Source organism: Triturus cristatus, chromosome 12, assembly GCF_964204655.1.
Source record: "Triturus cristatus chromosome 12, aTriCri1.1, whole genome shotgun sequence".
Taxonomy (NCBI): Eukaryota; Metazoa; Chordata; class Amphibia; order Caudata; family Salamandridae; genus Triturus; species Triturus cristatus.
In genome coordinates, this window is record NC_140595.1 from 208,812,918 (window position 1) to 208,839,222 (window position 26,305).

General features: G+C 42.8%; 1 protein-coding gene across 7 annotated transcripts in view; it reads right to left on the reverse strand.

Moving 5' to 3' along the window:
• Positions 1-26,305, reverse strand: part of CENPT (centromere protein T) — a 1,095,738-nt gene that overhangs the window by 939,489 nt on the left and 129,944 nt on the right. For all 7 annotated transcript variants that reach the window (XM_085638668.1, XM_085638667.1, XM_085638665.1 and 4 more), the window contains one exon: positions 8,374-8,500. In XM_085638668.1, the coding sequence (XP_085494794.1) occupies positions 8,374-8,500 (127 nt within the window). The remainder of the gene's footprint in view (positions 1-8,373; positions 8,501-26,305) is intronic.

Genomic DNA, 26,305 nt, shown 5'->3' on the forward strand with positions numbered 1-26,305 from the left:
CAATTTAAAAAATTCAACCAAATAGACAACCGCATACAGTTCACCTTTGATATTCAATCTCAGTTCATCACGTTTTTGGACGTAAAGATAATCAGAACATCCACAGGTTTTGAAACCGATTTACACAGGAAGGCAACAGATAGGAACAATACTCTTCATTATCAAAGCTTTCATCCACAATCCCTTAAACAACATCTGCCGTATTCCCAAATGCTTAGAGTCAAAAAAATTGTTTCAAATCCAGACAAAGCAATATAACAAATTGACACTGAGATTCAAAACCCACGGATACCCAGATCAGGTACTACAACAAGCTAAAGAACGTTGTTCATCCAAAAGTAGGAATGAATTACTCAGCATCCAACCCAAACCTATCAAGGACCAACTCACAGTTGTTTCTAAATATTCCACAATGAGCGCATCCTATAAACGCATAATCAAAAAGCACTGGCAATTACTCAGGTTGGAACAGGATTTCAATCATATTTTCGATCAAGAACCCATATTCGCCTACACTAGGAATAAAAACATTGTTGAAATTCTACAACAAACAGGACAATCATCCACAGATACCACATTTAAAGGCACCATCCCATGCTGGAATTGCAACAACTGCAATAGCATCATCAAAGGAACATATATCACTCATCCCATGAAAGGATATAAAATCAAAACCAAGGTGACAGCAACATGCGACACGTCTAACGTTTTTTACATGTTAAAATGCCCTTGCGGAAAAATCTACATAGGACAGACCGAAAGAAAAATAAAAACCAGACTAAATGAACACAAATCCAACATAAGAACTAAACAAATGAAATCTACAGTGGTTCAACATTTTTTGGAAGCTGCACATAACATTAGCCAACTGAAATACTGTATCTTAGAAATAATTCACAGACAAGAAGGAAGAGATAATCATAATTTTTTATTACAACGTGAGAATCATTGGATTTATCTTCTGAACTCCATCTAACCTTTTGGCATGAACGAACGCATGGAATTCTTGTGTTACCTTTAAGCACTATGGGCCTCATGTAGGTAGCTAAATACCGGTCGGTAACGGCCGAAATTCGGTAAATATCCAGTTACCGACCGGTATTTAGACAATTGAGATGTTGGAGGCCGAAAATAAGGATTCGGTAATTATGAATCGGTAAATACCGATTCATCATTACCGAATTCTAAATTACCGATTCTGATTTACCGACTCCTTATTTACCGAATCGGTAAATAAGAAATGGTAAAAACGAGAAAAGAGATGTAGGTAAATTCGGTATTTAAGAAATCCCTGAAATTCGGTATTTAAGAGTCGGAAATTAACACAGATTGAAAGCAGGTGGAAATCAGCAACAGTGCATATAAGCAATCCCAAAATGCAACAGCGTGGACACCATGGCGGCTCTGTATGTGATTGCAAGGCGCCTACGTCTACAGGCAGCAGGGCTGAGGATTTGGAGACGGGAGGAACGTATTTACAGACAGCGCATCACACTCTTTCAACAGACTGAGGCTGAGATACATGAAAGGTACAGGCTACACCCCCAAACCATCATGGACCTGATAAGGGACCTGCACCTACTCCTGGACCAGCCAACAACAAGGGCGCATGCCATACCACCACATGTGCAGGTACTCTGTAGCCTACATCTACTGGCATCTGGCAGTTACCAGGTGGTGATAGCTGCGGTAGGCGGTGTATCCCAGAGTTGCCTGTCCCGTTTCTTCAGGAAGTTCCTGGATGCCATGATGCAGAGAATGCACCACTACATCAGCTTCCCAAACACACAGGCTGAACTGCAGAAAACCAAGACAGACTTTTACCAGATGGCACAGTTCCCGCATGTCATAGGCTGTATTGATCGCACACACATTCCAATCTGCCCACCAGCAGCCACTGAGCACATCTACAGGAACAGAAAGTCCACCCACTCCATCAATGTGCAGGTAATCTGCGATGCAGGGAACATCATCACTGATATCGTAGCTAAGTTTCCTGGGAGCACCCACGACTCCTTCATCTTCCAGAACAGTGGGATCTACACACGACTGCTTGCCGGAGAATTTGGAGAAGGATACATGCTAGGTAAATCACTGTGACGCTCCCTAATACTCATTGCAAATTATTGTGTATTGAGGCATGTGACTGATGGTTCTCTCTTACTCACCTAGGCGACAGTGCATATGCCGTGCGGTCATTCATCCTCACTCCCTACCTACACCCATCAACCCAGAGTGAGAGACAATATAATGTGGCACACAAATCAACACGCAACGTGGTGGAGCGCACGTTTGGACTATTGAAAAGCAGGTTCCGCTGCCTCCACAAAATCGGAGGCGCACGCCAGTACACGCCCATCATCTGCTGCAAGATCATTGCCACTTGTGCAATGCTGCACAAACCTTGCAACGAAGAGAGGTACAGAGGTGGAACTAACTGATTTTGAGGACAATGATGATGAGTCTGCACAGCCAGAGGCCACCGCAGCAGGAGTGGCAACAGCAACAGATGGGAGAGAGAGACGGGCAGAGATCACATGCAACTATTTCTGAGTAAGTAAGGGGACACAGCCAGTAGTTTGATGGCATGACGTAGTTTGATCATGCGCCACTACGCCACAACACAAAAGAAAACCTGTCCTCTCAATATAGTGCAATCACTAGTTGCAAGTCAAGGGTTACTTCACCCAATTGTCTCATGCTATACTGTGCAGCACTAGTGTCTGCGCCCACGCACTACAGTGCGGGATGCCATTGATTGTGCGTCCTCAGTAGTGGCAGCCCCATGCCGCCTGCTGCTCCTCCGTGTATCTGGGACAGGGGGAGTGATGCTGCTCCTGCTGGTGGTCTCTGCGCTCTCAACAGCATCCACAACACCTGTTGTGGCCGACTGGTTTGTTAGTAGCACTTCCAGTGCACTGGTGACCCTCACCATCCCCCTTGAGACGTCATTGCTGCAGTGCGTTAGTCCCTCCTGCATTGCCACAGAGCGCCTGCAGAGCAGCGAAGTGGCAGTTGCCAGCCGGTTGACTGCCCTTGTGTGATTGTTTTTTCTCTGCCCTTCCCGCCGCCGTGCTGCTCTGTCCTCATCAAACTTTGAGCACAGCAGCATGACGGACTGGGACATGTCCCGCATGCCCGCAGCCATCTCACTCATTCCCTCAGCCATAGCGCTGATGCCCCTGTCAATATTTCCAAATGTATCTTTGAGGCCCCGCATTTGGCGCTGCACTGACATCATTGCCTTTGCTTGTAGGCGCTGTATCTTTACCATGGTGGCCTCCAGCCCTGAGAACACTCCATGGCTCTCACCCTGTGGTGGTGGACTTTGCACCCGAGCCCTGCGGCGACGTCTGGCACCTGTGTGTGCTCCCTCAGAGGCGGAAGGCACACTGGCATGGCTACCATCAAGGGGCACAGTGGATGGTTCCGGCCCCCTGCAGTTTTCAGATGAAGACTCCGAGACATGCAACCTGGCAGCAGCACGCCTCCTCGACCTGAGCAATGCAGGCGGTGATGATGCCGGTGACTCCAGCGGGAGTGGCGATGCTGGCTGTGGTGGCGATGCTGGCTGTGGTGGTGAGGCTGGCTGTGGTGGTGAGGCTGACTGTGGTGGTGAGGCTGGCTGTGGTGGTGAGGCTGCGTGTGGTGCTGATCTCTGCCCAGCACTTGTGGTGGCCTTCCCTGAGCTGTCCTTCCGGTGTGCCCTCTCTCCCGTCTCATGTGCAGTCCTGCGCAATGTATCGTCTGTGGACAGAAAAGCAACATCAGCTCAGTGTACCTGAAGCCCTGCATTGCTAGCATCACAATACATTTCTGAAACACTCTCTCATTGTCCTCTGCCTGCTTTTCGCTAATGTGTGTAACATCCCTTGTTGTTCTGTGCTATTCTTCTCGTTTGGGGTTTCCCAGACTACATCTCCCATAATGCATTGCTAGTATGCACTAACACATGGACTGGAGTGGGATACTCATTGCCCAATTGGGGAGTTGGGGTAGGGGGGGCCACATTGCTGTGCATGCGTCTTACCTTGTTTGGTGGCGGCTCTGGCAGAGCTGTCTGCATCCCCGATCCCCACGACACTCTCGGGCTCTATTGTTGACTCCACCAGCTCCTCCAGTTCTGTGAGGGCAGGTGCCATGTTCCTTCCCCCTCCTGTCCGGCTGGCCTATTTCTGCAGTTCCCCCATCTTCCTCTTCGTGACGATACGTAGGTCGTACCACCACTTCTTCAGCACGTCTATGTCCCGGGGGGGACACGCCTATTGCATTCAACTGTGCCTGGATTCCCAGCCAGATTTTCCTCTTCTCCGACTCAGGCACTTGCAGGGACTGCTTTCCAAACAGCTTCTGTCGCTGCTTGACCACCTCCTCCACTAGTACCTGCAGTTCCTTTGGGCTGAGTTTTTGTTTTCTCCTCCTTTCCCCTCCATCTCTCTCTGTCTCCTGGCTGGCCATTGTGTCAGTTTGTTGTTCACAATCGGGCACTGGCTCTGTTGCTCTGGTCTGCACTACCAGCCTCTCCAGAGTCTGATGATTGTGTGCACCTGCCTGGGTGTGGCCACTTCCTGGTTGGGTGGGGTTGGCCTTGCACGGGATTGGCTGATTCATCAGGTGATGTGTATTTGAATTTCCGATTCGGTAAACTCCGATTCGGTATTTACCGATTCGGTAAATACCGCTTCATGATACCGGCCGGTATTGTGGATTCGGTATTCATTTACCGAATTTTACCGATTCGGTAATTGATACCGAATGTTTACCTACATACTATTTACCGATTCATAAATACCGATTCGGTAAAATTCGGTATTTATGAATCGGTAAATAGTATGTTACCTACATGAGGCCCTATATGTTTTGATTGTTCAACTAACATCTACTGAGATATACATATTGTATCGCCAGAACATAATTTGACTGTATCTTTCTCATAAGCATGATTCTTTACAACCATGTTTTTGTCACATTTAAACTCCATATCAACCACGTTACAATGTTCATTCTGCATGTTTAAATAGTCACCACTCTTTGGTAGAACGATCATTGACTTTACGTTCCGCTGCTTCATTGTTTAATTCGTCACAACTATCTCTACACCCTCGTGGTTTCTTAATGATTTCAAATCACCTTTTTTGAACTACGACACTCTTGTTATACCCACACTCACACGCCTTTTCCTTTTAGTCCGTTATTTATGTTTTGTTAATGCACCGAACACCTTGTCTTTTCTTTTCTTTGTGTTTATTACCCTCAGTCGCTAATAACATTTATCCGCCCACACACGCACACAACGTTAACGGAAACATTGCGAGAACACACACTACCGACGAATCACGTCTTTTTCACTTTTTGTTATCGGTAAGCTTTCATCTAACTAAAATTACCTCGTTTTTCTTTTTTCGTTTAACACCATTTTGCGGTAACCAAGCACTATCTGCGAGTCTTAAATTATACTTCTATTAGAAACGCTTTTGCATCTCGTAATAGCGGTAACATTCAAATGGGTCACGGTGAAACATAACGTTCTCGACCTCACTAACCTTCGCATCCGTATTTTCACGGTCCGGCACCAATCTCACTTTGATGCACACTTTCTTATACTTTGGCACTACTTTGTAATACTTCACCACTCACACACCTAAGCAGCATGACCCACAGTTTCTGGGTTAGAACGCATTTCTTCCTCTTGCATAGCACGCATTATATTCATTATAATTTATAATTACTTTCAGAACAACCCCTGATGAAGGCAAATAAGCCGAAATGCATTGGGATCACATTAAGCCAGGACTGCTTATGAGTGTTTGTCAACCATAATGCATTCTGGGAAATGAAGTTTATAACAAGTGTGGAGTAACAACATTCATTAAATTGTTCATTTCAGAGAACCAACTTACCTTTTCTTTACAACGTTGATATGAACCAGTGAAACCTCGTTATGAGGACTCCATAATCTGTGCCCGGGGGACATACCCCATGTGCATGGGGATGCACTGATATTCATTACATTCCTTCACTCCTGTTCGGTGAGTGATACCCTGGAGGACGAAACAGCCATACAATTTTGGCACAAATTCAGGTAGTGCGCACACTTCACCCTTTTATAGTGTGGATATCATCACACCCTTGTGGGTCTACATCCCCATCCCAATTCCCACCCTCAAAGTCATCTTCATCATCTTGTGGTGCAGGTGAAGAAGGAAGTAGTGGAGAGTGTACTGGAGAAAGTGGTATAGTTGGAAGATTTGGAGAGGGAGAGGAGGTTCTGAAAGGTGAAGTTGCTATGTCATTCTTCTTTAAGGATATCTCAGGTGCCTCTGAGGTCTCCAATTTCCTCTTTTTAGGTGGCATTTTTTGTGACATGACCGGCAACAGGGTCAATGTATAGAGTTTTTTGTTTTGGATCAGAGGGATCTGGTTGGAACAGTTCCTTTGAGCTATTGTCCTCCTTTGGCACCGAAAACTTCGGGTCCGAGTGGTGCTTTGGTTTAGGCTCTGTAATTTTAGGAAGGGTCTTGGTCAACTTATGTTTTGGTGGAGTTTGGGTCCGAAATCTTTTTCGGCTTCAAAGATTTATGGAGTTTTTTTGGTTCCGAGGGCTTGTTCTCAGTGTGTTTCGGTGCCGAAGCGCTCGGCGTCAAAGCTGTCTTCGGTACCGCTATATGGCTGGCTCGATCCTGAGCTGCCTGAAGGCTTGTCTCTGGACTTCAGAGCAGAGCTCGGGGCATCTGAAATATTATCGCGGTGTCGACCTGAGCCCAAAGGTGAAGGGGTCACCGGAACCTTATCTTTCGTTTTAGATGGGGCAGGGGTCTAGATCTGGGTACTCACGATCCGTTGACCTGGAGTAACCATCTGATCTTCGGCATCTGACTCGCCGGCCTCAGAGACGCTGATGTCTTCATCCACCGGTTCTTTTTTTTCTGTTACATCGGGGCCTGCATCGAAGATGTCGTACAGTGCCGAGGTAGTTGATCGAGACATTATGTGACATCGAGCCAGACTATCACGTATGGTCTTCTTTGATCTGAAGGAAGCACAGGCCTCACAATCTTTGTCCTCCTGTTCTGGAGAGAGGCAAAGGTTATAGACCTACTGGAGATCAGTGTGTGGGAATTTAGCACCACACAGGGGGCATTTTTAAAATGGAGTTCTTTCCATTGACTGCAGGGCCTGATGGCGCAGATAGGCCCAACGGGCCGCGTCGACGACCAGAATCCGAATCAAAGGTCTTGATGAATTTTTAGATGCGCATCAAAGAAGAACGCGATCGAAACAATACCGTCGAGCGGTGAGGGATTGTGCGTCGAGTAGGACACCGACCCGCAGCGCAGCAATTTACATCCGAACCCGATGGTGGAAAATAAATAAATAAATAAACAAATCAGAGGATGGAGTCGATGCCCATGCACACTATCGTCTTAGGGTGGAGTCACCTATCTCGTGACTACAAAGAACTTCTTCCAAAACAAAAACAAAGTGCAAACATCCGAGCCCAACACCAGATGGCGATCTATGCACAAGTATATATTCTGCAGCACTAAATGGCAATAGAACATTGCAAATTGTTACATGCTTGGATTGATGCAAGAGTATTTCTACTCTTATTCAAACCTGCGACGCTTAGGTTTCAAGCCACAGCCTGGCCTAATGGAATGTATACAGCTCAACAGCCTGTGTATTTTTTTTATTGTTCATACAATGTCAACATGTGTACAAAATGCAGCAACTGATGCATATCTGCAGAATTCAGTAAAAAAGTTCTGAGGTTACTAAGAACACTAGCATGAAAGTGCTGCAGCTCCTGGCACTTCACAAAATCTAAACATCAAACTTCAGCTGCTAAATTCTGAATTCAGTGATTAGAGAGCAGGGACTCACATGATGTGTTGTACTAGCTCATAGATGGATTTATGTTTCTCTCTCTCCGTATGTGTCAAGACGAGCATTTACTTTGCATCTTCTTTGGTACACCAAGGCATAATGTGTAGCACTGCAGAGGAGAACGCTGCTATGTTGTAAGCTGACATTTTCAGTTATACCATTATGAAATGATGAGCATGGTGATTTCCTTCGTTAATCTGGAGGGAAGTTTTCATTGAGTCATGCAGTCGCAAGAGGGTATTCTCCACCCAGACGCTCACCCATTCATTAGTTCACAATCACTTACAGTCACCAACTGACACTTCCCACAATCAATGAATCACCCGTCCATTCTTTCTGAGGGAGTCACCACATACTGTGCAGGTAGGTGAGCGCCAAAGGGAGGTTAGCACTTTGGAAGATTTCTCACATAGACTGAAGCTAGATGGAAAACTACAGAGGTTGGGAGACATGTGCAGAGAAGTAAAAAAATAAAAGAGCACCTACCAGTCTGAGAGATATGCTTCAGGATCGTCCTCGGTGTGTCTTTGGTGTCAAGACTGAAGAGGGGAGCAGGGACTGCTTTCTTCATACTCGTTTTTCTGATGGACAAACGCTTTGAAGCTGAGCTGGTCTAAGCACAAACATTTAATATCAATAATTTACTAATGGTGGGTTTCGCTTATTTTACAAATATTTAACTGTACAGTCATTAAGCCAAATTTTACAACCCACTACAGTACCCACATCAACCATAGTGTACTAACCCTACACCTTAGCTTCCACTCCCTCACTATTTCCAGAGTGACAGTGCTGGAGCGGGTAATTTGAAAATTTTTGTATACCCTCTTCATTTTGCATGTTTATATTAATTGATTATTTAACTAATAGTAATCTTATTAATTGATTTGCTGTGGATACTTACCAACTTTACTAATATATGAAATACAAGTGGGATTTGCATTTGCATGGCCTAATTAATACGTTAATTAAAATATGTACGCATACTAATGATAGACAATTAGAATATTGCATGTTATATGTTGCTTTTGTGGCGTATTTGTGCTTTATAAAGTGAGTATAATCCGCATAGAGTGTTGCTTTTGCTAGACAAATACACACACGTATGGGTATTAGCGAGGGAACTACATTTTATTAGTCATTTTTATGTATTAATTACGTTTTTGTGTTTCTTTGCTTAAGTTGAGCATTCGGGCCTAGTTAAAATGGCCGTCCTAGACGTTGAACATGGCTATCTTGACAAACACGAGGTTCTGGGTGAAATGCGCCTGCGCCAACACCAGCAGTATTGGCCTCCTACTGACCTCAGACAGAGTGTACCCATCAAGGCCACACTGGGAGCAGTGCCAAGCTGAGATGAACAAAGAACTGTCTTTAAACCGGAACTAGCAATTGGAATGATCTAACCTAAGAAAGGGGAAGTGGGAACTTCACCGTCTGACCTCAAATCCACCAATGAGGATCGTCTAAAATTGATATTTGTTACAATGATGTGTTGATTTTCCAATATAATACCATAGAATAGTGAGTTGGTGTTCGCCTTCTTTGATTTCCTGACGTTATGCTGACGGAGAGGACGGTGACACTGCAGGACAGCATTTTCCCTGAATCTTTGACGGACTGATCGGATGCCCAATTACCTGATGAACTGAACTTTTACATTTCATGGGCATAGAGTGACAGAACGACTGAATTTGACTTAGAGGACGACAATTAGCCAGAATAGGTAAATATGATGGCCAGCTGCTTGAATAACCAATGATTTTATTTGCATTAACTAGATAAAGATTGATTTGATTCATTACAGAAATGAGTTGGGTTGTTTATTTACGGAAAATGTATTAATGCAAAGTGATTAGAGAATTAGAAAATCAACCTAAACCAGCAACTAGCTGATTCATCCCCAACCTATGAGAGGAATACCGAAGATGGAATTAGTGTCTGATGAGTAATAGAGGGTTATGCAGACTTATTGCTCTTTAGGATCAAGGGGTATTTCCTTTCATTTCAGTAGATGGAACAATCACCTCCCTAGATAACAGATCGATGATGAATGAATCTTGGTGTTATGTGCCCCACCAGCGAATGTAGCGATTGAGAGTGTTTGTGAAATCTTTTGGTCTGTGATGGAGGGAGGGATTTTGTATACCACGCTGCATCAGTTTTTCTGGTAGCAGAGTTATGGTTAGTTTTTGTTTTGGTTTGGTGATTATTGCTTGTATATTGCTTATTGATTATGGATTGGTATTGGTTTATGTACTAACACTTGATGTTGAGTTACGTTGAATTTTGTGTTGTTTGCACGGCTTCTGGGATGTAGGAAGTTGGAAGTTTATAACAGTTCCGTAGTAGAGCAGAGGTAAGCGCTGCTCTCGGGAAAGACGGAATTGTTGGTGCCCGTAGGTACACGGGAGAAACGTGTAACGATTGAAGTTGCATAGCATATTGTCTGGGTTCGGTAGCATCGTCGTGTGTTGCCATTTAGAGACATTTCTTGTATGAGAGAAGAGTGTATGATAGCAAAGGGTTACCGGTGAAATTTTGGTCTTGGGTAACAGGGATCCAAATGGCATTCCGATAACGCTCATCACTGAGAAGGTAGCAGGTGTTCTCTGAGCTTGCTAGAAGGACAAAGCAGAGGGAAGCACTGCTTTGTTAACGAATGTTATAATTCTGTAGTAGAGCAGAGACAAGCTCTGTTCTCGGGAAAGACAGAATTCTGTGTGAATGTACTACATTTTTCCGTATGAAAGTGCGTGAATGAAAAGGCATTCAGGCTAATTGTGAAACTCTGGGTTTATTTCTCAGGAGCATTGGGTCTCCAACTATGTGTCTTAAATACTAGAGAAACGGTTAGCAAATGCTTGTTAGAAGGGTAAAGTAGAGGGATGTTCTACTTTATCAATGGAAGTAACAATTCCGTAGTAGGGCAGAGGTAAGCCCTGCTCTCGGGAAAGACGGAATTCTCCTGAGAAAGGTCTTCTGCTGTTCTTTGGTTAGCGAAGCGGACAATGGAGACGTTTCTATGTTGTTACTAACAGAATTGTAGAAATTGAAACAAAACTTACTGAGCGGATTTTGAAAGGGGGGGTAGACAGGAGCAGGAGCTGCCGCAGCGGCTGCTGACGTCAGAACGACCGCGCTGGGATTGGACAGTCGGTCGGAAACGCAAAACGCTCCGGATTGGTGCGTTAGTGTATGCCGCGCTAGGAATGGAGAAATACAGGGGGACGTAAACACTCCCTATTGGTGCATTAGTGTAAAGTCGCGCTGGGATTTGAGGACTGTGACAGTGACGTAGACGCCCCTGATTGGTGCGTTAGTGTGAGTCGTGCTGTGATTGGACAGAATAGCGGTACAGTTGTAAAGAGAGACTAGCGATACACGGAAAACAAGAAAATGTATTACGAACCACCAGAAAAAGTCATGGTTAGGAAAAATTAAGAAGTGGTTTAAGAAGGACAAACCGGTCAAAACTAGGGAAGGACAGTTGATTCCTCCACCGAAAACCCCCGCATCCATTATGATTGCGAAATATGGATACCATACTTGTATTTGGTTAGATAATTGGGTAAAATATACACAGGATGATGGAGTCCTGGCTTTCCCAGAACATGGTTCCTTTAATTTGGCTGTCTTGAGAAATTTGAGAGAGAAAATGATGTACTTAGAACCAAGACCTAGACCGACACAATTTGAAGCATTGACAGAGTGGGAAGACGAAATACATGAGCGAGAGAGACAAAGAAATGGTAGAGGATATAGGTATCTGTTTGGCAGGTCATATGGACAGGAGACGCATGAAGATCGAATGAAAAGGTGGCGGAATGCGAGTATGATTGAGGGTGTGTTTCCCGTAAGAACTGTTGGAGAGAAGGAGGGAAGAAAATGTGTAGAAAAGAGGCATAATGTGGAATCGAGAAGGTATGGAGGGAATGAATCGGAAGATGGTGTTCTTGATGATTCGTTTTATAAAAATCCACCTCCGTATCGACCAGAACCAGAAATATTGACACCTAGTGCTCCAATGAAAGAAACGTTACGAATTATCAAGACCAAGACTATGTCACCAGATTTAGAAAAGAGTAACTACCTCAGAGAGGAAGAAAAGAAGTCAGAAAGTAGAATAAATGGTGAAAATTCAGGAGAATTGGCAAAGACTACTTTAGAATTAACAGAGAAAATAAGAGAGTTGACCAAAAATGTAGAAGCTGTAACAGTTCCAGTGACTATAGGTCCAGTAATGCCCATTTTTGATAAAACAAAAAGATAGTGAACATTGCTTAACAGTTCCTTATACGAGTCATAAGCAGGTTGAACAGCCACAACTGAGGCAAATTGAGAATCCATGGAGACAGACAATAAGTATGATCGAACCAGGTGTCTCCAATAATCCATTCATAAGTCAGAATTATGCTGAAAAGAATAGAATGACGGTAGAATCACTATTAGAGCCACAAAGGAATTCAGAACAAGGTAGCATAGATCAACACGTAGGACCCTCTACAGAAGAACTGAGTGAATGGCTAAGAAGCTTGCAGAGAAAAGATAAGGAATCCCAGTCAATGAATGTGGCCAAATTATGATTGGTATTAGAAGAGTTAATAGTAGGAACTATCCCTACGGAGAAATTGAAAACTTACCAAGATGAGGAATTACTATTTTTGTGTAAAAGTGTAACGTGGAGAGTGAAAAACCTACATGAAAGGTTAGAGGAAGTGGCAAATGAAATGGGAATAGACATTGAGAAGGTAAAAGCTTTACAAAAGCCTTATCGAATTGATTTCACTGAAAAGGATATTGAAAATTTGAACACCACAGGACGGATAGGTCAGATTAAGGACATAATCATTTTATTGAGAAAATGGGGTGACATAGATAAATGAAGAAGCAGGTGGTATAGGAAGCGTGATGATGCCTCAGAAAAGACATTTTCAGCATTCCCGTAAGAGAAAAAGAAAAGGTAGTGACGGAATGCCCCATGAGAGAAATTCCAGGAGGAGGATACGTACACGTCCCTTGGACAAGACAGGACATTTTGTCTTTCACAAATGATTTCCCTCGACTGCGCGAGAAGCCCGTCGAGTGGTATAGGCAGGTAGACAGATTTGTAAAGTTGTCTAAAGTACTATGGATTGATTTGAATAGTTTATTTGACATAATAGTACCAGCAGATTTATGGACAGAGTGCAAGTTGATGATCAACTGGCCAACTCAGGAATACCCTAGGGATCCTAAGACAGGAGCTCCAGACCCGGAGGTAATGAAGAAATATGAAACGGTTATGGCATTTTTGAAAAATAAGGTTCCTCCTAAAGAGACAGACTGGGTAAAAATTGACCGAACACATCAAGAAAGTAAAGAGTCAGTACATGCATACTATGAAAGGCTAATATTCGCTTTTAAACAGTTTAGCGGAGATGAGAACTTGAGTGAGAAGGATTTGAGTCATTTCGTATACAGATTTGTATATGGTTTACGTCCAGAAATTGGCGAAATGATAAAACAACATACTGGTGATTGGCAAAATAAGAAAATAGATGAAGTATTGAGACACGCTAAATATTTCAGTGATGAGATTGAGGCAAAACAGCGAAAATTGAAAGAAAAGGCTATGTGGGCACAGGTAAAAGTAGCAGAAAGGCAGGAAGCTCAATTAGTAGAACAAGCAAATAACACAGGAAATAAACCGAGATTTGGTCCTGAAAAAGGGAAAGGTAATATAGAAGAAGCTAAAAAGAAGTTCCTGTGCCATAATTGGGGTAGGATAGGGCATTGGAAATCTGAGTGTAAATTTCAATGAAAATCCATCATTGAATTCACAGGTGCAGAATGAGGTGAGTGGTCAACTGCAGCAACAGCAGCAGGTTGTTACCCCACAGAATCAGGTGCCAAAACCGCCTTTTCCGCAGAGCAGAAACTCTCAGAAGTATAGTAATGAATCGGGATTCTACAACGAAGAAGAGGTAAATAAGCTGCCACGCGCTTGCGCTGTTTCGCAGTATTGGCTGCAACGCGATGAAAGTGACTCAGAAGAAAGCTATTGACGGTGCCGAAGGGAGGAAGAAGAGTGCGTACTTGGTGCAACTCTAGAACTAGACCAGACAGGACCATTTGTAGATGGGAAGGTTAATGATGAAAATATTACTTTCCTAGTGGATACTGGTGCTACTCGATCAACTGTTAGATCAGCTGATGTTAAGAATCTTCCTCTCTCGGATGAAACGATCCAAGTAGTTGGTGTATCCAACAGACAGATAAAGACATATCTGACAGAACCAGTCAAAGTTAGTGATGGGAAATTTTCAGAAATGCACCGCTTTGTCGTGTGCGACACCAGTCCTGTGAATTTGTTAGGTAGGGACCTGTTGTGCAAAATGAATTGCACTATATTTTGTACCCCGGATGGAATAGCATTTGAAACATCAGATGATGATTTATTGTATAAAATGACCCTAGCAAACAGAGAAAGCGAGGTTACTGGAACCTATGCAGTATTTAACCCTAATGAATTACCTAAAGAGTTGAAGCAGTCTGTGAAAGCAGAAGTTTGGGATTTTACTGGAGAAGATGTAGGATTAATGAGAAATGTAGATCCAATAAAGATAACTGTAAAGGAAGGAGTAACCTATCCAAATGTCCCTCAATATACATTGACACCTGAGATAATTGAAGGAGTAACTCCAATAATAGAGAAAATGATCAAGCAAGGAATTTTGAGAGAAATAATGAGTAGTCCATGTAATTCACCAATAATGGGACTGAAAAAGCCTAATGGGAAATTCAGGATAGTACAGGATATGAGAAAGGTAAACAAAATCATTGTGTCATGTTGTCCCATTGTACCAAATCCATCAGTGATTTTATACCAGATTCCGCATGATTCAGAATGGTATACAGTAATTGATTTATGCCATGCTTTCTTTTCCATCCCATTGCACCATGACAGTCAGCAAATTTTTGCATTTCGTTTTTGGTGAGCGAATTTTGGCTTGGTGCCGAATCCCACAGGGGTATACAGAAAGCCCCTCAATCTTTAATCAGCTATTGAAGAAGTCATTGGAAAGTTTAGAAATGCCCGAAAGTTCTGTACTAGTCCAGCACATCGACGACCTCCTGGTGGCGTCGAAAACACGTGAGGCTTGTGAAGTAGACACAATAGCATTGTTGAATCATTTGGCAGATGGAAATCAATCAAAATTGCAGTTTTGTAAAAAGGAAGTACAGTATTTAGGACATAAAATTGAGAAAGGACTGAGAAAAATAACAATAGACAGAATCAGAAACATAAAAGGAATGAGAGCCCCCATGACTCAGAGAGGCGAGAATGTTTCTGGGAATGGTAGGGTACTGCCGTCAGTGGATTAGCAACTTTTCCCGGATTGCAAAACCTTTGGTACGACTGACAAGAAGTGATGTGAAAGATCCCATTGAGTTGAACAAGGAAGAATTGGCAGCAATCAAACGATTGAAAGATGGTTTGTGCGAAGCACCTGCATTAGGTATGCCTGATTATGAGAAAGAGTTTGAGTTGTATTGCAGTGAGAGAAATGGATGTGCACTCTCTGTGTGGATACAGAAACATGGAAAGATGAGGAGACCAATTGCATATTTTTCATCGATGCTTGACCCGGTAGCTATAGCCTTACCTGGGTGTTTGAAAGCAGTAGCTGCAACATGCCGAAGTTTGGAGCAGAGTGAAGCAATTGTGATGGGATATCCATTGAAAGTGTTTGTACCGCATGATGTGGCGATCCTCTTAACAAGGAGTCGTACTCAGTATATGACACACAGTCGGCTGACTAAGTATGAAAAAGTCATATTGGGTGCAACCAATGTAAGCCTTGCGAGGTGTTTGAATGTGAATCCTGCAACGTTATTACCTGATGCTGAGCATGTGGAAGTAAGAGATGAGGTCGATCATGATTGCCTGGATGTACTTGATTATTGCACAAAACCACGACCAGACATAAAAGATGTACCTTTGCCAGAAAGTGACTTTGTGATGTTTGTTGATGGGTCATGTTTGAGAACAGATGAAGGAGCACTAAGTGCAGCATATGCAGTATGCACCGTCGCAGCAGTGTTGGAAGCATCCTATTTGAAAGGAGTAAAATCAGCACAAGTAGCGGAATTAGTGGCCCTAACAAGAGCATGTAAGATCAGGAAAAATGTGAGAGTGACTGTGATAACTGACAGCCAGTATGGCTTCGGAGTTGTCCATGATTTTGGCCAACTATGGCTACAAAGAGGTTTCCTGACCTGAAGTGGAACTCCTATTAAGAATGCTGAAGTGGTTGGAAAGTTGCTTGAGGCGATACAGCTGCCTAGACAATTGGCTGTTGTGAAATGTGCTGCTCATAGTCAAGGTGGTGTTTACATCACCACAGGAAATAGGTACGCCAATGACATGGCACAATACTGCGCACGCAATCAGAACTCTATCAATCGGGCTAAGGAAAGAGAAAGGTTTTTTTGCTCCTTAATGTTTACTAACATTGTGGGGACATGGGAGGAAGTAAGACAGTTGCAAGAAGAGGCAGGAGATGAGGAAATGAAACAGTGGGTAAAAGCAGGATGTGCACCAAGAGAAAAGGATCATGTGTGGGTCTATCGAGATGGAAGACCAGTTATGCCTGATAGCATGATGTCTACCATGGCACGGATGTATCATGGCCAGGGACACAAAGGGAGAGATGCTATGATCAGGTCATTTAAGCAGACCTGGCACAATCCAAAATTCAGACTTGTAGCAGAAAGTCTATGTCAGAGATGCTTAATATGTCAGCAATACAATCCTGGGAGAAAGACAGTAGTAAGTCTAGGAACAATAGGCCGAGAAGGAGGGCCTTTTACCAGAATGCAAGTGGATTTCATAGAGATGCCTCCCTGTAACAGATTGAGGTATGTTTTGGTTATGGTATGGTACGCCTGTTCTCTAGGTGGATGGAAGCATTTCCAACAAGAAGAAATGATGGGATGACAGGGGCAAAGCTACTTTTGAGAGAATTTATCCCCAGGTTCGGGTTCCCAGTGACCCTTGAATCAGACAGAGGAGGACATTTCCAGAACGAAATTGTAAAATTAATTTGTGAAGCACTGAATGTACAACAGAAACTACATTGTGCCTACCAACCAGAGGCTTCTGGTGTGGTTGAACAGATGAATGGTACTATCAAAAATAGAATTGGGAAAATGTGTTTAGCCACAGGTATTAAATTGCCTGATGTCTTGCCTCTAGTACTCATGACTATTAGATCAATTCCAGACAGAACTACAGGGTTAAGTCCTCATGAAATAATCATGGGACGTGCTATGAGGCACGTTTTTATACCAGTCAACAAGCTGATGACTATAACTGATGACATGGTATTGGAATACTGTCCATTCTGTGTTTCATCAGGTTGGAGTGGATGCCACCACCCTTGAAAAGAAGCCAGCTCATGATCTGAACCCAGGAGACTGGGTAAGGATAAAAGTCCACAGAAGAAGAAACTGTTTGGTTCCAAGGTGGGGAAAACCAAGACAAATCATTTTGACCACAACAACAGCTGTGAAATGTGCTGGACTGAAAAACTGGATTCATGCCAGTCATACTTTAAGGATACCAAATGCAGTGGACAGCACAGAAAAAGAATATTACAATGAATCAGAGTCAAGTACTGAGTCAGATGATGAAGAGCCAAAAACACAAGAAAACTCTGAAAGGGGGGGGAAACAGAACCAAATCTAAAATTGGTCCTCAGAAGTAGCTCTCTGAGAAGAAGATTGCAGATTTCTGATACCAGTTCAGATTCTGAAAACGAACGAGGGACACAAGGCCCTAGAGAAGAACATAGAAAGAAGAAAGGAAAAGACAATGAAGAAGCAGTGAAAGGAATTCGGGAAAAAGAAGTTCCAGATGAAAGACTGAGAGAAATTCCACCTGAAATAACAGATTTAAGTGAACAAGGGACAGGTACAGAGAGAATTGCATGACGAAATTGCACCACTGGAGGTTGAAGGTGTTTGGGAGAAGATGGGAAAAAAGATATCAGCTATTAAAAATTTCTTAGTTAAGTTAGGTAGTACCTTTATTGGTAAAATATTGTTCCCACTAACGTGTGATTTTCATAATATTAGTGATAAGATTAGGATGTATTTGTTGTAGAAATAAGAAAACTAAGAAAAGAGAAAATTTAAAAAGAAAAGACAAGGAACAGGAGAGAGAATTTGAAGAGATTGAATTAGAAGAATGGAAGGAGAGTATGTATAAAACAGCAAAAAAAAAAAAGAATTAGGGGAAACTGAGTTATGAATAAGAGCAAGAACACATTTTCAAAATTCCGTAAGAGAAGTACAAACATTTTTGTGAAGTTGTGGTGATAAAATCACCAAAGGGGGGATTGCTGGAGCAGGTAATTTGAAAATTTTTGTATACCCTCTTCATTTTGCATGTTTATATTAATTGATTAATTAACTAATAGTAATCTTATTAATTGATTTGCTGTGGATACTTACAAACCTTACTAATATATGAAATACAAGAGGGATTTGCATGGCCTAATTAATACGTTAATTAAAATATGTACGCATACTAATGATAGACAATTAGAATATTGCATGTTATATGTTGCTTTTGTGGCGTATTTGTGATTTGTGCTTTATAAAGTGAGTATAATCCGCAATGAGTGTTGCTTTTTGCTAGATAAATACACACACATATGGGTATTAGCGAGGGAACTACATTTTATTAGTCATTTTTATGTATTAATTACATTTTTGTGTTTCTTTGCTTAAGTTGACCATTCGGGCCTAGTTAAAATGGCCGTCCTAGACGTTGAACATGGCTATCTTGACAAACACGAGGTTCTGGGTGAAATGCGCCTGCGCCTACACCAGCAGTATTGGCCTCCTACTGACCTCAGACAGAGTGTACCCATCAAGGCCACACTGGGAGCAGTGCCAAGCTGAGATGAACAAAGAACTGTCTTTAAACCGGAACTAGCAATTGGAATGATCTAACCTAAGAAAGGATGTGGAAACTTCACCGTCTGACCTCAAATCCACCAATGAGGATCGTCTAAAATTGATATTTGTTACAATGATGTGTTGATTTTCCAATATAATACCATAGAATAGTGAGTTGGTGTTCGCCTTCTTTGATTTCCTGACGTTATGCTGACGGAGAGGACGGTGACACTGCAGGACAGATGTTTCCCTGAATCTTTGACGGACTGATTGGATGCCCAATTACCTGATGAACTGAACTTTTACATTTTATGGGCATAGAGTGACAGAACGACTGAATTTGACTTAGAGGACGACAATTAGCCAGAATAGGTAAATATGATGGCCAGCTGCTTGAATAACCAATGATTTTATTTGCATTAACTAGATAAAGATTGATTTGATTCATTACAGAAATGAGTTGGGTTGTTTATTTACGGAAAATGTATTAATGCAAAGTGATTAGAGAATTAGAAAATCAACCTAAACCAGCAACTAGCTGATTCATCCCCAACCTATGAGAGGAATGCCGAAGATGGAATTAGTGTCTGATGAGTAATAGAGGGTTATGCAGACTTATTGCTCTTTAGGATCAAGGGGTATTTTCTTTCATTTCAGCGGATGGAACAATCACCTCCCTAGATAACAGATCGATGAGGAATGAATGTTGGTGTTATGGGCCCCACCAGCGAATGTAGTGATTGAGAGTGTTTGTGAAATCTTTTGGTCTGTGACGGAGGGAGGGATTTTGTATTCCACGCTGCATCAACAGATCCACATGGAAACAAAATTCAGAGCTGTAAATGTTCCTTACTTGTAGGTTTTACAACAAAGATGATGAGTCAGTACCTTCCTGGAAAATACTGCATTAATAATGGAAACAATATGATGGTCACCTATAAATAAATGTTTTATATCATCGAGACACCATTTGACAAGCACAGAAAAAGGGGTCATCTTGTTATATCTTGGAGGGATGGGATGGGACCACCAATAGAGCTAGATTCGGGAGGAAGGAAAATTACCTACATGTTGATTGAGGCAATGTTACTCCGTGCCCTCTCTATCACAACTGGTCATGAACTAATTGCACGAGCAGACCGGACTGGAAAAAGCTTTTCAACAAAAATGTTGTCACTAAGTAGGGAATTCCTGCAGGTGCTTTTGTGCAGGCTAGCCCAAAAGGGAGCCACCAACAGCCAATCCCCCAGTCCCCACTCAACAGGTTTTCTTCTAACAAGTATGGTTGTAGTACAGCATATGCTGTTTCAGGGGATGGCTGGGGCTGTAGTGAAGAATAAAAAAAGTACAATAACCAACAAAAGGCAGTGTTTCCTTATTTTACCTTCCTGACTTCGCTAATTTGCACTAGTAGATCAACAGATTAAGATGCTTCACTGGGGAAGACCACTTATGCTGTCCTACACACAGTGGCTCGCTTTGTCTCTAACAAAAAGATGTGACCATATTTTTCCTGTCAACAATGCAGTGACTTCCCATAGAAGCCAAATCTTTCGGTCAGACTGCCTGCATCATGCACAAGGCCCTGCATACCAACGTCCTAGATGTGTTCCATCAAAATTTAAAGTATCGTGTGGGCACAGAACACTTTGCAGCACTGCAACCCTGATTCTAGAACCCCATGGCTTCAAGAAAAAACGATTGTGCGCAAGCCTTTTCTGGCAACTTGCCAGAATCTGGAACTCCATCCCTCGAAGCCTTTGCACCACTGTCTTAGGTGTCGCATTCAAGAAGAATCTGAAACCACTTATTTGCCAAGTGAACCTCTCAAATTGCAAGTAGGATCTCCCTTTCTTCGTTCCTCCTTCTCTCCCGCCAATTTTTCTCCCAGAACTTCTGTCTGCTTATCCTCCTTCCATCTGTAACCAAGACCCCTTCGCTAATTAACAAAAACAAGTCTTCATTGCTTTCAAGACTGTCTATATGCAAACATAGTTCTAGCAGTATGTTTTTCTATATGTATTATTTTGTAAGTCTTTTCTCTCCTCCTGCTACTTATTGCATCTTGAATTCTTGGAGATTTGACATTGAAAAGCGCTCTAATATGTTTGGGTCCCTTCCTCACTATATAAAACAGCATAAAATAAAAACAATAAAAATAAATAATGGGGCGGTACAGGCCTGTGTTATCTTAAAGTCAGTGGGGAGATGGCTTTTCATGGTAAACCAGTGTTTGTCATGATTGGGCAGCCTCATTCCTCCTGGATGTATGTAGAGTGTTCAGGAGTGTGCTTGAGGTGGAGTGGTCATGATGGGGTTTCTACCTTTGGTATATAGCCCCAAATATATTAGGGTGCTCAACAGGGTTTATTGGCAGCCAGGGTTGCTGTCCCCCCTTTCTCTCTGCATGCCTTAATGTATTACTCCTTTGATTCCCTTTTCCCTCAAGACGTCGTTATGAAAACAAGTGAAACAATCGGGCATGAATAATCATCCTAGAGAATGGAAAAAGAAGGACCTTTTTTTGCTGAAGGCAGGGATCAAGCTAGGTCCAACAAGTTTGCTGGTAACCTGTTCAGGAGAACATCTGAATAAGGGTATGGCTCAAATATCGGGCAAGATTCTGTACCACCTACAGAGAAGATGGGCTGCAGGGTTAACCTTGCAGTCAGTTGCACTCAGAAAACATCTATCCAGCAACACAAAGTGAGAGTGACAGTTTAACCCCAAACTTGATGGCTAGGGAGCTGTGGCACACTAAAAGAAACATCAAGCTGTTGGCTCTTTCGTGTGTGCGCGATGGGGGTGGCTTTGAACTTAACTGGACCATCGGAATTGGGCTAAATACTCATATACTTACATAGTTTAAGCCTAACAGAATATCCAGCGTTCAGCTATTACTTAAAGGAGAAGCACAATTAAAGAAAGAAAAGGGATTATGGGCACTCTCTCTTTAGGACTAACAACTAAACACCAGAAAAGAGGAAGAAACTCTGCTGCTGCAAAGATGTGGAATGCCCTTGTGTATAGGTGCGTCTAGAGCCATAGCTCAGCATTCAGAACCTTGCAGTGAGCGTCCGGAGAAGCTGATCTTGTTATGGACAGGAAGAAGCACCACCTTCCCAACCTACATCTAGGAGTGTGCCGGAAACCAGCGTTCTACCTCATGTTTCCACTTATTGTGCTACATGCCTGTGATGCATCATCTAGACATTGTAAGATTTTTTTTTAAAACATACATAGGAAAAAAGTAAAAAGTACAACAAAAACAAATGCAGCCATTACTTAAAAAGAGGCCAATCTCAGTGCAAACTGTGTAATTTTCAATAAGAAGAAAATCAAAACACTAACATGCATGATGAGTCTTTGTGCAAATGCACTGCATAGTAAGAGACATGCTAGGTTTCCTGGAGAGATATTGTGTCCATACCAATACAATCAATCATTGACAGCCACTGGAGACGGCAAGCGAGTCTGGCCTAGCACAACTTAATAGACCACCGCACTAGATGTGTAAAACCTTGCCTTTCACCTGGAGGAATTAGGATGACACCGAGCACCATACAGTAGGGTCATCATCTGAAAATCTGATGCGTCTTACTGCCACCATACATTTTGCATACGTTTTAGGGATCCCATCATGAGCCAAAGGACGGACCAAGACTGTGTTGCTTGTGAATTTTGTGTAGAAAACTGGAGCACAATAGTTTGTCGACTTCATGAAAGGATCACACAATCCTGTTTTGAACCCAATGAAGAGTATTTTCTAGAGTACTCAAAAACAGTTTGCACCTTATTCTAATAGCATTGTAGCAGTGCTTTCAGAAGAAGTTGCATCAAGATAGTGGAAAAATAGATCATGTGCACTGAATGCCTTTCTAGTTATCTCAACGGTTTTAAATTTAAACAAACCATTTTTAAATTTCGTAAAGTGTCCAATGCAATATCAGTGAATGAAATATTCTCTGAGGCTACATTGTAAATTCTTTGATCATTCAGACAGGTCTGGTTGATTAGTTCAGAAAGCAGCTCTTTAATGATCGGGGCAAACAGAGCGCGCGTCAGATTTTACTTCATAACATTATGAACGGTTTTATTAACAGGAGTAGGGCAACAAATACGTACAAGTTAATTAAGGATAAATGCAGAATAACATTACCAAAAATATTTAGGAATACAGTTGAACTGCCAACACCACGAGCCTTTTCATTATCTAATATGTCAGAGAAGAAGGTGCATTGTTACAATTTCTTTGAGGTTTAAAATAATGATGCACAGCCCAGAGTCTTAATCTTTTGTTGGACATCATTTAATCCTTAACTCAAACTGGAGCTTTTACTTCGATGAACTTTTAGTCAGATGTTTTGTGAGAATGATTCAGTGGTATAGTGGAAGACCTCAATTTAGGTGAAACCACGCTGGAGTAAACAGCTTCTTCTCCACAAGGCAGTGATGAGAATAATGAAGTGCTGACTTGAGAAAAAATATAAAAAGTACAGTATATGGTCCCTAAGCCCATGCTGGGTTCTCTGTGGCACTGTCTCCATTTCAGTGAGTTCGAAAGACACAGTAAACTTATTGCAAGAAGCAATCTTTGACACTGCCTGGCTGCCCTGTGGTATTTTCTGCCACTGCTCGGGTTCATTTGTTGCACTGTCATCGCTACTGATACCATTGTTTTTTCACTCATCTTTGACTGCCACTCTTTGGCGTCAGAGGGCATCACTTTTTTGCAACCGGTTGAGCTTTGATTATTAACCAACATCTGCTGTAAAAGGGAAAAGGTACCATGGCTTCCTGGGTAGTACTGATGGGTCAGTGTCTGCAGGGACACAAGATAGGGTTCAGGAGGCTCTGGGTGTACGTCCATATTATCTCCCAGAGGATCCATACTGCTCCAGGCACAGAGAGGGACTTTGCCATTCTACAACTGCTATTTTAAAAAAGTAAGCAGTGCCAAAGGTAGTTGTTCTCGCAGCAGCAGACAAAGACAAAAAACGAGTGAAGTACTGAGGAATTTAGGACCCCAGCGGTGCCAGGGGTAGCACCCTATGACTTCGAGTTCTTCCTGTCTTGGACCACAGAAACACAGAGTCTTGTGGTGGCGTCAAAGATCGTTTTATTATTGACTGCAGCCAGTAACAGCAATCCTAGAAGTACACACGGGTATGTTCTCAGGAGACTGCTCAAAATTACAAAGCCAGTCTTCTCCTTATATACAAAATATCATGCTTCAGGCACACATTCCTCGTTTTACGATATGGTCATTCATATGTATTCATTACAAACGAAAAGGCAGAGTCATGATGACCATCCCACATTTCAGTTCAGCCAGCACACAATTATTTACCCAGCAAGGCTCAGATCCCTCATCAGATACCGGCAGACCCCAATAAACACGGGCACCTCCTCCTCGTAAAACAGGCCATAAAGCAGGAAGCAGAGTCAGGTGTGAAAGAGATTTGTTGGGGGTTGTGTGGGATGAAAGGCTTTATGGTGTGTCAAACCCTGATGCTAATCACAGGTGGCCGTAGGAAGGGGAGCTTGTGAGACCGGACTGACCTCGGGCAGTGGAGCCAGTTAGCACAGGTCACAGAGAAGTCAATAGAAGGTACATGTGTTCTGAAGGCCTGTGCTTGACCTTAATGTGCAGCCTATGTGAGGGCAACCATAAGATGGCTACCGCTCTAAAATGGAACCCACGAAGTCAATGTGTAATATCGTATACAAAGTGCATTTATCGATGAAACGTTATGCAAAACACTTGTACATACCGCATTGGCCATTCGCGGTTCGCTGATACCGAAATAGGCAGGGTAGGGCCATGCCTCCTACGTGGTCCCAAAATTCAAAGTACCACAGACCCTCCTTTTGCCCTTACATAGGCAATAACTATACTCATATTAATCCGAGTCCAGGTCTATATTCATAAGGTCATGGAGATGTTGCTGTAGCATCATCCTATTACTTAGCTCGTCCCTCGATACAGGTTTCCTTACACACAATGTAGCACAGAGGCCACATATCGCAGGAGCACACTGTACACACAGACAGAACAGGAAAAGAATGGCTAAGATCATTCCAATGACCATCAGAATCTTCCATCCCCAGGCAGATATCAGTTCCCAGAACCACCCCATCAGTGACCAATCTCCTTTATCCACGTGAATAGATTCGGATATTTTATGCAGTTTGGAGATGGCTTGATAAACTGTTGGAGCGTTATCTGGTATGAAAATGCAACAGCTAGATTGGATGACCTTACATACCCAACCACGGTCTGCAAGTATGACGTCTAGAACCATACGGTTCTGCAAAGTCATGAGGCGATCCGCTTGGAGCTCAGCTGTCAAATTACCAAGGGCATCAGCCGTTACATTAACAGTGGATTCAACCACACGAGTCGGTTGTCTCAGGTTCCTACTATTGACCATCGGTCCCCAAAACGGCAGGAAACCCAAAAAGAAGTCTCCCGCTTCCTGACCGGCAGTATCCTCCTGACTAAAAACGCCTCTCACAACTCTGGTCTTGTGATAATCAGAGGCAGCAGTAAATGTTGGCGGTAGCAAGTTTGCAATATAACATGTGCCCGAGAAATCAGGGGGCAACCATGTATATGCTTGGTCATTGCAAACAAAATATGTACCCTTGGCAGCCAAAAACGCAGGGGAAAACTGTGATGGAAAAGTGTTCGTTTCAGTACAGTCACTTTTCCCCAGTTGAGCTCTTGCATTCTGACCATTACCTTGTAAACAGAACCGACCTATGTGGGGTACGACCCAAATTGGGGATGAAATTTTGCGCTGCTTTTCGCCCAGACTAATGCTATACCCCGTCGCGTTCCAACCTACATAAGCTCGCAACTCATCCTTGGGAATAGATGAGTATGCGTCGATATCTCTGCTCATATCAGCAACTCCTTTCATTAAGGCCTTATTGTTTGTGCTAGGTCTGATGGAACGCGGTTGTCGCGGGGAGTAGGCATCTAATGCAAAAAGAAACATGGTCTGGAATGCCCATGACGATCCATTATAGCTAAACGGCAGCACTAGATATGGGATACCCTTATTAATGGTATGTGGCATTAAACCACACACCCAGCAATTGGTTGTATTCATAACTAGTTGGTGCTGGTGCTGGTGCAGGAGTTGAATGAACGAGTTGTTTACAAACTCAGACCGTCTAGCTTGTTCGTGTTCAGGCAGAGGGTGGAAAGAGTGTAAGGAGACAGTAGGAGGAGGTATAGGCTGTACAGTGGGTGCAAATGGCACTTGGGAGGACAATAATACATATCCCACAGTAAACATCATCATACTAACTAGTACGAACAGACATAATAATACAAAACGTTTGCTCTTCATTATTTTACATATTTTTTTCTAAAGTTCATTTCCTCAGCGGGTCTCTCCATCTTGAAAAACTCCATCCTCTAATCGTGCTGTTCGCGGCGGGTGAGTTTCTTCTGCTT